This window comes from Vulpes vulpes, chromosome 6, assembly GCF_048418805.1.
Source record: "Vulpes vulpes isolate BD-2025 chromosome 6, VulVul3, whole genome shotgun sequence".
Lineage (NCBI taxonomy): Eukaryota > Metazoa > Chordata > Mammalia > Carnivora > Canidae > Vulpes > Vulpes vulpes.
Window position 1 is genome coordinate 99,638,575 of NC_132785.1, and position 13,269 is coordinate 99,651,843.

Genomic DNA, 13,269 nt, shown 5'->3' on the forward strand with positions numbered 1-13,269 from the left:
GCCTCGGGAGGGGTGCGGGGCACGGGCGCTACTACCTTGAGAACGTGAACTTGCTTTGCAGGGAGACCGGTGCGTTCAGTTCATCCAGAGGAGAAAAGATGCTTTCATTTCTGGGTTCATATGGCCAGGGGTCCCCAAAGAGTGACCCTCAGAAGGCCCCTCTGAGGGAGTGTGTGTGGGGGTGGAGCGGAGCTGTGGCTAATCTTCTACTTTAAAACTGACCTGGCCAGCTGTGAAATCCATCTGGGACTTGGGCCTTTGCCATTTAGCATCCCCACAGGGGCTGGTTGACCCCAGGTCTGATCTGGGAAAGGTCTTAGGTCATAAGTTTCTGCCCCATTGTTCCAGCTGGGACTGACAGCGGGGGTGGGAGGGTTGTGCCTGAGTGCAGTGGGCTTTGAAGGACACCGGAGTCCCTTATGGCTGGGGGTTAAGGACTAGGGCGGAGTTTGGATCTTTGTCTTTCTTTGTGCTCAAATGACACAGCATTACCCCGTGGACTGGTTCTGTGGAAAGGCCTAGCTGGTTAATTTTAAAGGCTCTTTTGAGGAAGGAGGAAAAAGTGGCGGTGCTGCATTTCCCAAGGGGCTCTCCTCCGAGATCCTCAGAGTTTCACCAAGATGAGCCTGTTAATTAATCCTCTGTTGCACCTGGAAGGGAGGGAGAAGGCAGGAATGGCCTTAGCGCTGCCACTGTGTCCTTATCTGCAAAGTGAGAGGCTCCTGTAGATCACCAAGGAGGTGACACCCCTCCCTCTGCCCAAGCAGAGCCCTGCAGTGGCCAAGGGCTGTGCTGGAGGGGGTCCTTGCTGAGCTCTTGACTGTCAGCTCTGTAGAGGCACCAGTTTATTCGCCATCATTCATTTGCCAGATCACCCTCAAATCCCCTGAGCTTAGGTCACCTTACAGTTTAGGGAAGCAGATCTTCAACTAGTCACAATCGCACAGGGGGTGGGTGAGATAATCCTGGTCCTGTAAGAGTATGTGGAAGGGAGCATCCAGGTTTGTTTTCTGGGGAGGTTTCTAGAAGAGGGCTAGATTTTAATCTGAAAATTGAGGATTGGGTATAAGTGACACCGGCTGGGGGATGATATGGCTTGGGGTAGACAGGTAAGAAATAATGTCCAGGCAGAGAGAACATTTGCAAAAGCCAGAGTCCAGGGGTGCTGGCACAGCCAGAGGCACATGTTCCAGGTTGGGGCAGAAGCATAAAAAAGCAGGGGGGAAACTCAAGGCTGCCAGAGTGATGGTACCTACTAGATCCTCCTTGGAGTTCTAGCCTGTGCTCTGCTGATTTCTGAGCCCTAGAACTAGGGGTGGAAGGCTCTGGGTCAGTGAAAGTGAGAGTGATACTCTAGAACTTTGTTCCTGTACAAACAGCAATGAGATGCACATTTTGGAAAGTGGTTGTTGGTGAGCTGTGGCCTTCTGGGGTTGGGGTGGAGTGTCCCTGTCCTTCCCAGAGGCCGTAGCCTCTCCGAGGCAGTTACTGCCCCAGCTTTTTCTGGTGGGCCTACCTGTGAACAGCACCACCTGCTCTGGGAATAAAGTCCACCTGAGGCTGTGTTTGCTTTACCTGGGAGTAGTTTCCTGTCTGCTGGGCTGCCTGACCTAGCTGTGCTAAAGGTAGTGTAGGGAGACTCATGGGTGGCTCAGCCCTGCGGCATTTCCTGTGTGCTGGGAGCTGAGGTGAGTCCGGGCCTGTACCCGGTGCTGGGGGTTGGGGAGCCGTTGTACTATCTCCTCTGCCTCTCCTGTCAGTATCCAGAAAGTTTCACATTCATGGTTCATGGTTCCGCTGCTGGTACCCCCAGAGATGTAATCTTACCTTCTTGGCATGTGTGTTGTCTTAGATTGTAAGAGCAAGATCCTCACCTGTGCTTGCTGGTGACCCCAGCACAGGCCCCGACAAGTGGCATTTGGGAAGGTTTTTTTGACAATTGCTATTATCATCACTGTTTTGATGGTTTATGGAGCCCTTGCCCTGTGCCAGGCATGACACTCAGACCTGTCCGTGCAGGGGGTCGCTGCATCCTCAAGGACACAGCCCTGGGGGAGGTTCTGAGAGGCTGGGTTCCTTGCTGGAGTGGCAGGGCTGGGCTTGGGGTTCCGTTGGAAGACACTTGACTGCTGCTCTGGTGGAGATGTCCTCTCTGTTTTCTTGGGGCTTAGGTTTCTGAGCACTTTATTGTCCCTTGGATGTGATCAGCCTTTCCTCCTGGGAAAGCTGGCGCTGTTGGAGTTAGGAAGGGATGTTGGGCTTCCTTGTGCTTGCTTGTGGAGTCTGAGGGAAGGGACCTTCTCGACATTCAGAGTTACCATTTTTAAAATTATGGTGAAATACACAAGCGTAAAATCTCCATTTTAACCTTTTTTTAAAAAAATTTTATATTTTTTAAAGATTTTATTTGAGAGAGCAAGAGAGCGAGCATGAGTGGGGTGAGGGGCACAGAGAGAAGCTGACTCCCCACTGAGCAGGGACTCTAGGATCATGATCTGGGCGGAAGGCAGACCACCAACTGAGCCACCCAGGCGCCCTCATTTTAACCATTTCTAAGTGTATGATGGATCAGAGGCATTGAGTACCTTCACGTTGTTGCTCATCTGTCACCACCAACCATCCCCAGGACTTGTTATATCTTGCAGAGTGGAAACTCTGTGCCCATTAAATACTGACTCCTCATCCCTCGGCAGCCTCCCTTTTACTTTCTGTTTCTGTGACGATTCTGAGATTTAATTCTTGGTCTGTCCTGCGCAGAATCTCCCTGGAGTGCCCTCGCCAGGCAGCGATGCCAGGATGCCCGTCTCTGCCTCCCTCCGCCAGGACGGCAGCCAGGAGCGGCCGGTGAGCCTTACGTCGACCACATCCTCGTCGGGTTCCTCCCGTGACAGCCGCGGTGCCATGGAGGAGCCCAGCGGCCCCGAGGCCTCGGCCGAGAATGGGGCGGGCTCCCCGCGCGGCCGGCATCCCGCCAACGGCGACAGTGGCCCCAGCGGCTGGCTGAGCGTGAGGGGGCCGCTGTCCCCGTTCAGCAGCCGGGCCCCTGCAGCCCCAGCGCTCAAGCTCAGCTACCTGGGCCGCGTGGTGCGGGAGATCGTGGAGACGGAGCGGATGTACGTGCAGGACCTGCGCAGCATCGTGGAGGTGAGGCCTGCCAGCCACGCGCGGGCTCAGGTCGCCGTGGGCCGGCCTCTGGCTCCGGGTGGCCCTGCTCTCGTAAACTCCCCTCCACCCCTGGAAGGAGCGTCCTCCCTGACAGTTTGTGTCAGAACACTGCTTCCAGGGGGCGGCGGGGAGCCCCAGACCGCACATGCTCTGGGTCAGATCAGTAGCTGGGGCCGCAGACCCTTGGGGAGTAGGCATGGTTGGTGGGGAGGCCGGGGACTGCCGTGCCCGCAGAGGCTGAACACGGTGAGGAAATGGCCTGGATGTTGCCCATCAGTGCCCAGATCCCTGCTCGGTTGTTTCCTGGCCGCAGATCTCAGGCGCCTGCCTGAGTCCTTGAGCCTCAGGTTCCTCCTCTGGGAGATGAAGACGCACCCCCTTGCAGGGCCAGTGTGAAATGCTTCACCCTGCAGGACCCTCGGGGAGGTGGCTGGATGGCTGCCACTGAGGAAGCCCTCTGCTCGCCGCAGAGACAGACTTGTTTGTTTCCTGGGGCTGCTGTAACAAATTATAACGAGCTGGTGGCTAAAAGGCAGAAATTTCTTCTGTGTTGATTTAGGAAGCCTGAAGTCAGAAATCAAGATATTGGTAGAATTGGCTCCTTCTGGAAGGTCTGAGGGAGATTGCAATACCATGCGTCTCTTCCAGCTTCTTCTGGGAGGTGGTTGCTGCAATTCTCGGTGTCCTTGGCCTGTACATGTACTATCCTGACCCCGGCCTCCATCTTTCCATGGCTCCCTTCTCTGTGTCACTCTGTGTCCTTTTCTCTTATAAGGCCACCAGTCATGGGACTTAGGGCCCACCCTAGATCCAGTATGCTATTGTCCTGGGATCCTTGACTGATTACGTCTGCAAAGACCCTATTTCCAAAACAGGTCACCTTCTGAGGTTCTGAGCAGATACTGACTTTGAGGGGGCAGCTATCCAGCCCAACATAGTGGGCGATGTCTGTGAAGTCCCATCGCAGCTGTCAATGCAGTATAGGAAGAGATGTGGCTGGAGGGAGTGGGGCCAAGAGGGGCTGGGTCCTGATGCCTCCCTCCACACAGGACTACCTCTTGAAGATCATCGACACGCCTGGGCTGCTGAAGCCAGAACAAGTCAGCGCCCTCTTTGGGAACATAGAAAACATCTATGCACTGAACAGGTATGGAGCAGGCCTAACACACACCGTGTTCAGCCTGTGAGACCCATCTCAGGGCCTGGGTGGGGAGCCCTGGATGTCCCTAGTCTCCTGGGCTGTGACACGTGGGCCCAGGGCCTGATTGCAGAGGGTGGGTAATGGTGGCCCATCCCTGTACAGATGTAGTTAGCTCCCTGCAGGAGAGAGGGGATGTGGCACCAGGTGCTCTAGGGTAGACGTGCTAGATCATTTGAGGCCATCTGCATGTTGGGTCCAGCTTGGGCCAAGACCCCCTCAGGGAACCGCTCGACTCTGGCCCGTGATGCTCGTCCCTCTGTACCTTTGTGGCCCTTTGTCTCTCCTATCTTCATCCCCTACTTGCACCTCTCTTAATTTCTTCGTCACCTTCCCACCGACCCCATGGGAAGTCAGGTCTCTCTGGAGGTGATCTGACCTACTAAGAGAATGATCAGGCTAGGCAAAATGTGATGCGGCAGGCTGAGCAAGGCCTGGTGAGGGCAAAAGGGCTCCTCAAGGAGCTGGCATGTGCTGCCTGGGCCCCCAGAGTCCCCAGGGAAGGGACACTGATTAGGAAGAGCAGTGTTTGAGGGGACAGCATCACTAGGACAGGAGGATCCTTACTGTGGGTCCTGTAACACAGGCCAGAGGGACTTTGTGCTGTGAACGCTGCAGAAGTCCAGGAGGGCAGACACAGGGTGACTTGGGCTGGGTGGTGGTGGGGTTGGGAAAAGAGGTGCACAGGAGGAGGGGTCCGGGTAACACTGTTTGTAGGGTTTCCCATAGGGCCCCATCAGGTTCAAAGGGTATACTGGGACTCACCCTGTTTCTCTCCCTTTCCTGTAATCTTGTGAAGTGGAGGCTTTTGGTTCCTTAGGGAGTCCCCCCCTCCTCTTCATCTTCCCCCTTTAATCTCTGCCTTTGTGTGTTTGACTCCTTCTGCCTGCAGAGGAGCTGTCTCCCCTCCCGAGGTGGGTACTGGTGTCCCCTCTCTCTCTCTTGCTTGCTGAGCATGTGGGTGTCCTTTGCTCCCCCTCTTTGTGACAGTGTTGATTACTTTCTGTGGTTGCTGGTCTGGGTGGAACTCACTCTGAAGATGGAAGCCCCGACTCTGGCATGACACGGGGGCAGGCTGTGTATCTGAGTACCAGGAGGCTGGGGAGGGGGCGTGTTGGTAGCTGTGGAGGCTGTGCACTGCCTGGTGGGGTCTGATGACCACTCTCCCCTCCCCCAGCCAGCTACTCCGAGACCTGGACAGCTGCAACAGTGACCCCGTGGCTGTGGCCAGCTGCTTCGTGGAAAGGGTAAGTAGGGCTGCTGGGTCCTTGTCTCTTGTCCCGCCTTGCTGGAGCCACAGAGGCACAGGCGTGCCCAGCTTAAGAGGATGAGGGAGTCCTGGAGGCTTCTGTCCAGGGGAAGTGCCAGGTGCCCTGCCTTAAATGGGAAGGGCATTCTGGGATAGAGCCAGGGGCTGCTAGATGGATGGGATATCCCGGACAGATGGGTACTAAGATGGATCTGTAGGTGTTCAGGGAGAGGGGGGTAGAGTGAGCTATGGGGGTCAGGGCAATGTCTTTGGTATAGGCAGGTTTATAGTCAAATGGGAGTCTCCAGGAAATCACCATCTTTGTTTGGTCTCCTCCTAGAGTCAAGAGTTTGATATCTACACCCAGTATTGCAACAACTACCCTAAGTGAGTAATTGGGGTGGAGAGGGGAGATAGAATTATTTTGTGGGCCTGGAGCACCCCACATCCCCATCTAGGCCTTCCCAGGTGGTGAATGGCTCCTTCTCCCTGCCTCCCAGCTCAGTGGCCGCCCTGACTGAGTGCATGCGGGACAAACAACAGGCCAAGTTCTTTCGGGACCGGCAGGAGCTACTACAGCACTCTCTGCCCTTGGGCTCCTACTTGCTAAAGCCTGTCCAGCGCATCCTCAAGTACCACCTGCTGCTCCAGGTAACCCAGCTGTCTTCCTGGGGGTGTGGGGGGCTGGGGGCAGGGCAGGGCTGAGTCTGGGCTGCCTAAGTGCCTGTCTCCCACACAGGAAATTGCCAAACATTTTGATGAAGAAGAGGACGGCTTCGAGGTGGTGGAAGATGCCATTGACACCATGACCTGTGTGGCCTGGTACATCAATGACATGAAGAGGAGGCATGAGCATGCAGTCCGGCTCCAGGTGCTCCGGGGCTGGTCGTTGGAGGGACAGGCAGGGATGGTGGGCAGGCTGGGGCTGTGCTTGGAAGAGGGCACGTGGCTGCCCTGCTGGGGTGAGCTGAGAGCTGGTTTCCCTGTGGGCGGCTTCTCTGTGGCAGTATGTGTCTGGTGGATGCAGGTGGTGGCTATGTCTGTAGGAGTTTCTGGGCTTCCATGGAGTCTCCAGAGGGTCATGAGTAGCCTGACTCTGGGTGTTGGGGCTTCTCTGTTGTAGGAGATTCAGTCGCTGCTCATTAACTGGAAAGGGCCAGACCTGACCATCTATGGAGAACTCGTCCTAGAGGGCACGTTCCGAGTGCACCGTGTACGCAACGAGAGGACCTTCTTTCTATTTGACAAAGCGCTACTCATCACCAAGAAGCGAGGCGATCACTTTGTCTACAAGGGCCACATCCCGGTAACCAGGCTGCTGTCATGTCCTCTGCCTCTTTGCCCCCTTGCCCTCTCCCCTGCCTTGCAGTGTGCCAGGCTCCATTCCCTTCTCCCCATCCCCCTTTTTAAGATTTTATTTTTAAGTAATCTTTCCACCCAATGTGGGGCTCAAACTTAAAACCCTGAGATTAAGAGTCTTAGGCTGTAACATCTGAGCCAGCCAGGTGCCCCAAGCTCCAATTCTTGACCTCTTCATGGGCCCCCAGGTTGGTGAGGTTGCAGCTCCATCCTTCTGAGTTACTCTTCCTGCCTCCCTAGTTGGTCTCAAGGGACTGGGCTCTAGGTCAGACACCCCCCACCCTGCCCCTTCCCATGCTTGACTACACTCTTCTTCTGCCCTAGTGCTCCTCCCTGATGCTGATTGAAAGCACCAGAGACTCTCTGTGCTTCACTGTCACCCACTACAAGCACAGCAAGCAGCAGTACAACATCCAGGTGAGTGTTGGGTCCAGGTGCTTGGGCTGGGGATGGACTTACCTCCTTCGGCTCGCTTAGCTGTACTCAGCCTCACGGTCTCCCCCTGGAAGGCAGGGATCATTGTGGTCACCTCTCAGAGGTCCCAGGACAGGCCATCTTTTTGCCTCTGCCCCCCATGATGGAAGCATGGCCCACAGCAGATGGCTTTAGCCTTGTGATAATAACCCTGGCTCCTTCTCTCTTGGGTCCTTCCAGGCCAAAACAGCGGAGGAGAAACGGAGCTGGACTCACCACATCAAGAGGCTTATCCTGGAGAACCACCACACCACCATCCCCCAGAAGGTGAGTTCCTGGGGTGCCCCACCTACCCCTTGATGGGGTGCAAGGAAAGGGTGTTCTTCAGCCAGCTCCAGGGTCCCACCAGTGCCCTTGGACATTGGCTTCACTTGACAGCGGGCGTCAGTTCAGCAGATGCCATGGGCTTTGGCACAGACGGTGGGGTGTCCCAGTGCAGCAAGAGCAAGTTGGTGGGCTAAGGGAGCCACGTACGTAGAAAGGTAGTTACTGGGTGCATTTCCTTTCCTTCCAGGCCAAGGAAGCCATCTTGGAAATGGACTCCTACTGTAAGTGTACCCTTTCTGCCTGCTTTGTCCCTAATTGGGCACATCTCTAGGTCATGTTGCATCTTGGGGAAGCTCTGCTGATATTTATATTCCAAGGAGCAGGGAGAATGGGGTTGCTCTACCTGCCAGGGGTTCGAAGTCCATTGCAAGATCAGGGGCTTGGTCCTGCTGGCAGGTGGGATTCCCAGTGCCTAACATTTTTGGATGGAAGATGGAAGAGGAGGGAGCTTCTGGAGCCTTCTGGCCCCTGATGCTGGGGCAGGAAGCAGAGATGTGGTCAGATATGGTCAGAGTCCAGGCCCAGGCTGATTGTCAACCTTGTGTGCAGATCCCAGTCGGTACCGCTGCAGCCCGGAGCGCCTGAAGAAAGCTTGGTCCTCCCAGGACGAAGTGTCCACCCACGTGCGCCAGGGGCGCCGGCAGTCTGGTAAGGGAAGGGCTGTGTGGGTAGAAAGGCTTCCTCATTGGGCTCTTGACCGAGGAGGGAGACTGTCTGCAGCAGCATTTGGGGACGGATCTCACCTCTCCAGACATGCTGGGAAGGGGCAGGGGGAGGGTCACCAGGTGCCCTCCCAGTGCTTGGCACTTTCGGGCCCTTCTTGCCCACCAGGGTTTTGGCAGACCACCTTCTCCAGGGCCCTGAGAATGCTTGTCACTAGGGCTTGGTGCTCCTTAGCTTTACTGTGACCAAAACCTCGCACCTTTGCCACTCAGAATCCTGGGACTCAGCCAGGAGTGACGCTCAGACATCATGGGTGATGCCCAGCCCAGTTCTAGAGCAGAGCAGAGGCAGGACTTAGGGAAAATGAGTTAGAACTCAAGTGGCACCAAATCCAGACAGGAAATATTTACTTTGGGTCTCAAGAAAAAGTTCCATTTTCCTCTGCTAGGTTTTCTTTTTTTTTTTTTTTTTTTAAGATTTATTTATTTATTCATTCAGAGAGAGAGAGAGAGAGAGAGAGAGAGAGAGAGAGAGAGGCAGAGACACAGGCAGAGGGAGAAGCAGGCCCCATGCAGGGAGCCTGATGTGGGACTCGATCCTGGGTCTCCAGAATCACGCCCTGGGCTGCAGGCGGCACTAAACCGCTGCGCCACTGGGGCTGCCCTCCTCTGCTAGGTTTTCTTCCATGACTGGGCTTGCTACAGTATACTTGGATATTGGAATGAATCGTCTGTTGAAAAAGAGAAAACCTTGCTTTTATTCTTAGCGCTGGGGGTAATAAGGGTGTTTCTATGCCTGTTCATCTGTTTGTACTCTGCTCTTTAGTCCGAGGCCCAGGTATAGATTTAGCTTCAACTGGGTATCTGCCAAACATAGATGAGAAGAGAATGGGAGTGAGAAGTGTCTCAGAGACCCCTAGAGAGAAGATTCGGGAGTGACTGGGGGCATTATCCGGGCACGGATCTCCATGGTGCACTGCGCTTTGGCTATGACAACAGCCTTTCCCCTGAACAACTGTGGTGATTGACATGTAGGCTTTGGTCTTCTGGAAAGATGGAGCCAAGAGGTCTCTGGAAAGCTTTCGTATTTTGTTTTGTTTGGTATTACTCCCAGTGGATCTTGAACCCGAGGCAAATTTGTGATGGTTGCAAAAGTTTTATGACACCCTATGTTAAAAACCCCAAATTGGGGGTATTACTTTATAAGTTTCTGGGCCTCTGTTTTCCTTTCTTCTGTAACACTCTTCCTATCCTCTTAGCATTCCCCCTTTAACCTGCCAATTGCTGTGAATTGGAAGCTTCTGGCAATGGAAGTGATGGTGCTGACAGCAGCACTGCCTGTCATAATGTCAGCATCCAAACCGTAGCTGTTGTAGCCCTCAGGCAGTGAGTCGTTTCAGAGCTCAGTTTCCACAGGACTGAGATGTTAGCCTGTGAACCCTGACAGAATGGTGTTCTGTTTGCTTGTTTTCGTACTTTAGTTTTAACCATTATGAAACAAACCTCTTTTAAAACCTGCTTCGTCCTCGTGAGCCTCTTAACTCTTAAGGAAGAGGATGCTGACCGCCGTTAGACTTTTCCTTTTCTCACGTCAGTGTAACAGCATCCCTTTGGCGTGTGAACTGCTCAGGGCTGTGGGTTGCCACCTGAGGTGTCCTGTCCACCCTTACCCCGAAGGGTTGGTTCTCCTCTGTCGTAGTGTCCTTGCCTGTAGCGGCTCTTCTCCCTGCTTCTGTTGTTTGAAATCAGTTGATTGAACTTCTGAGAAGTGCGGGTAAAGACAGGCAGGCACCCTAGCTGGCTCACTTGGTTGAACTTGTGACTCTTGACCTTGGGGTCATGAATTCAAGCTTCACGTTGGGTGTAAAGATTACTTAAAAAAAAAAAAAGTAAAAAAAATAAAGGGCCAGCAAGTTGCTGAGAGGGAGATAGAGGCCACAAGCAAGTGCCACAGTGATGGCTTGGAGTCACCTACGCTGCCTGTGGGCCTCCTCCCAGGGAGCTGAGACGTACAGAGAGGTATGTTCTGGATAAGTAAGGTGCTGCTGTCACTACCTGCCACTTGTTAAATATTCTTGACTACAGGTTTTTTGTTTTATTTTTTAAGGATTTTATTTATTTATTGGAGGGGGAGAGAGAGCACAGGCAGGAGGAGCCGCAGGGGGAGAGAGAGAGGTAGGCTCCCTGGTGAACAGGGAGCCCAACGCAGGGCTCAATCCCAGAACCCTGGGATCATGACCCAAGCCGAAGGCAGATGTTTAACTGACTGAGCCCCCCAGGTGCCCCTCTTGATTTTAGTTTTAAGATGAAAGACTAGGGCATTTTGTATTTCTCACTTTAAAAATAATTGGATTCACAGCGTACTTATGATGTGCAGATTATGTATATCACACACATCTCAGTAGGAGAAACTCCTTTGGTATGCTCCCCTGCTCGGGAACAACTAAGAGACCTCAGGAGATTTTCTTCTTGCCTCCAAGTTAATCGTGGGCTTCCCAGTTACCACCAGTTGGGCAAGAACATTGTGGGTGAAGGTCAAGATTCTGTGGAGAAGTCCGTGGACAATGGTCCTCTTATCCCTACCTGCCTATCTCAGGTCTGTTCCCAGAAAGGCTGGGCTCCAGGATGATGACACCATCAGCCTTATGGATGTGTTTTGTATCTTGTTCCCAGAGCCTGGTCAGCCCCTGTTCCTCCGGGCAACACTCCCCAGCAGGCAGCGAGGCTTCACGGAGTCAGGCCTTGAGGGCCGTAGGAAGTCGGGTGCGACCTCTGCTTCCCAGCTGGGGTGCTGCAAGGGGGCTTGGCATGGGTGTAGCCAATGCGCTGATGTGCTTATTGCAGGGAGGGAGGGGCTTGAGGTGTAGAGCTGAGGATCTCCGGAGGTGTGGTGCGAGGTGCACCAATGCAGGGATTGTGGGCAGAGCTGTTCCTGGAGGTCCCTGGTGCTAGATGGGGGTGGCCCGGGCCCTGCCTCCCTGTGGGGTAGGTGTGAGGGCAGCCTTCCTCAGGCCCTAAGACTGAGGGGGTCCAAGCTGGAGTGGACTTTTTTTTTTTTTTTTTTTTTTTTGCTGGAGTGGACTTTGAGCTGGTGGTGGCAGTGGCACTGTGAGCATGGAACCAGGGCCAGACACAGCTGTTTCCAGGCCTGCACTGACTGTTCATTCACTTTCTTTCTCAGAGCCAACCAGACACCTGCTCAGGCAACTCAGTGAGAAAGGTGAGTGTGAGCATGGCCTGCCATTCCTGGCCAGCTCTAGAGTAGGGGCAGGGAGGTGACAGAGGTAACCTTCTGGGTGTTGAGAACAGTTTGGAGGGAACTCTGCCTCTCTTCCTCTCTGGAGGTGGGCCTCACCCCTTGGCTGTCTGGCAATGGGGCTTGAGCTCTCCCTCCCACACACTCCTTGTACCCTGTCCTTGGATAACAGCTGCCGTGAGTGACACACATCAACCTGTGCTGCTCTGTGGCCTCAAGGGCCTCTGCTCTATCAGTCATTCCTTGGAAAGCCCAGGAGACCGGGCGAGGGTTTTGGGAATAAGGGGCTCCAGTGAAGCCTTATTACCCAGGTGCCTCGTGGTCTCTGTAAAGAGGCTCTTTCTCCTGCTTACCGATCTCTTTTCCCCTCAAACCCCCTTTGCCTGTGTGCTGGGACCTGGCCATGGTGATAGCAGCCAGAGCAGCAGGAATGAAGGTAAGGCCAGTGGGTAGAGAGGACTGGCTTGACAAGGGGGTGGGACAGCCAGGTCAACGCCTGGCTTTGGCTCTCATTGTGCATTCATTCATGCATTTGACAAATACCTATTAGGCACCTACTCTGTGCTAGGCTCTGTCACAAAAGTCACAGAGATGAATAAGCCATGGTCCTTCCCCTGGGGACCCTCCTGTACCCTTTTCCTAGAATGGTACCCTGGTGATGGCCTAGCCTGGATCTTCTCCATTTTCTCTGTCTAGGGCAGGCAGGCCTCTCTGGGTCTTGAGCTTCTGACCAGGCTCCAGCCCCAGCCTTCCCAGGTCCCAGCTTCCCACCTTGAGAGCCCCCACCCCATCCTCCCTGGGCCCTGGTGGAGATCAGGGGTTGGGTGTTTCAGTGTGGCTTTCTCTGTGTAGAGCCTCCCTACCCCCAGCCACTGGCAGGAGGAGGGGGCTTGCAGAGAGGCTGGTCACGAGGGGGTCTTATGCTCTGAACAGCATGCAGGCAGTGCCGGCGCTCTCCTGGACTTTGGGCAGCCTCCTTGTGCTCAGGGCATGCAGCCAGAGGCCGAAGGGGCTGCCCAGGAGGAACAGGAGGAGGAGGAGGAGGAGGAAGAGGAGGAGGAGGAGGAGGAGGAGGAGGTGGTGGTGGTGGAGGAGGAGGAGGAGAAGGCCTTTCAGGTGTCTCTGGAGGACTTGGCAGGGCCTGAAGGCAGCGAGAAGGGGGCCAGACTGGAGCCCCCAGGCTCGGAGGAGGAGGAGGAGGAGGAGAGCCTGGCAGTGGCGGAGCAGGTAGCCGACTTTGCCAGCTCCCTGCTGGCCGCCCTCCACTGCTGGCACTATCGGGCCAACGCTTTACTTTTCTCCCGGGGCGCTATGGTGAGGTGTCTCTTTGATCTCCCCTCCTCCTTGCATGTTCCCTGGCGAGTGCATGCCCATCTGGGAGTTCTCTCCCCTGCCTCCCACCCCCACCCCCCTGTCCTGTTCCCTCACTCCTGCCATCAGCACCTAACCCCTTGCCCGCTGTCACGCCCTGGTGAGCCCTTGGCATGTGCTGTTCCAATAAGGGGCATGAGCTAGTATACTGCCCAGTGAGCATGACTAATGGGGTGGGGGCGGTGGGGAAAGGGGAGAAGCCAGCAGG

The 13,269-nt window shown here is 54.8% G+C and overlaps 1 protein-coding gene across 18 annotated transcripts in view; it reads left to right on the forward strand.

Moving 5' to 3' along the window:
• PLEKHG3 (pleckstrin homology and RhoGEF domain containing G3) overlaps positions 1-13,269 on the forward strand; it is an 84,877-nt gene that overhangs the window by 65,894 nt on the left and 5,714 nt on the right. For 3 of the 18 annotated variants that reach the window (XM_072762609.1, XM_072762610.1, XM_072762605.1), the window contains exons 2-16: positions 2,758-3,144; positions 4,215-4,312; positions 5,541-5,610; positions 5,953-5,999; positions 6,113-6,263; positions 6,352-6,483; positions 6,736-6,918; positions 7,296-7,388; positions 7,626-7,712; positions 7,960-7,993; positions 8,322-8,420; positions 11,108-11,197; positions 11,616-11,654; positions 12,104-12,126; positions 12,624-12,917. In XM_072762609.1, coding sequence (XP_072618710.1) covers positions 2,797-3,144; positions 4,215-4,312; positions 5,541-5,610; positions 5,953-5,999; positions 6,113-6,263; positions 6,352-6,483; positions 6,736-6,918; positions 7,296-7,388; positions 7,626-7,712; positions 7,960-7,993; positions 8,322-8,420; positions 11,108-11,197; positions 11,616-11,654; positions 12,104-12,126; positions 12,624-12,917 — 1,788 coding nt within the window. In that variant the 5' untranslated portion in view covers positions 2,758-2,796. Of the gene's footprint in view, positions 1-2,757; positions 3,145-4,214; positions 4,313-5,540; positions 5,611-5,952; positions 6,000-6,112; positions 6,264-6,351; positions 6,484-6,735; positions 6,919-7,295; positions 7,389-7,625; positions 7,713-7,959; positions 7,994-8,321; positions 8,421-11,107; positions 11,198-11,615; positions 11,655-12,103; positions 12,127-12,623; positions 13,005-13,269 lie in introns of all 18 variants that reach the window. The other 15 variants (XM_072762616.1, XM_072762615.1, XM_026008376.2 and 12 more) reach the window with 9 other exon arrangements.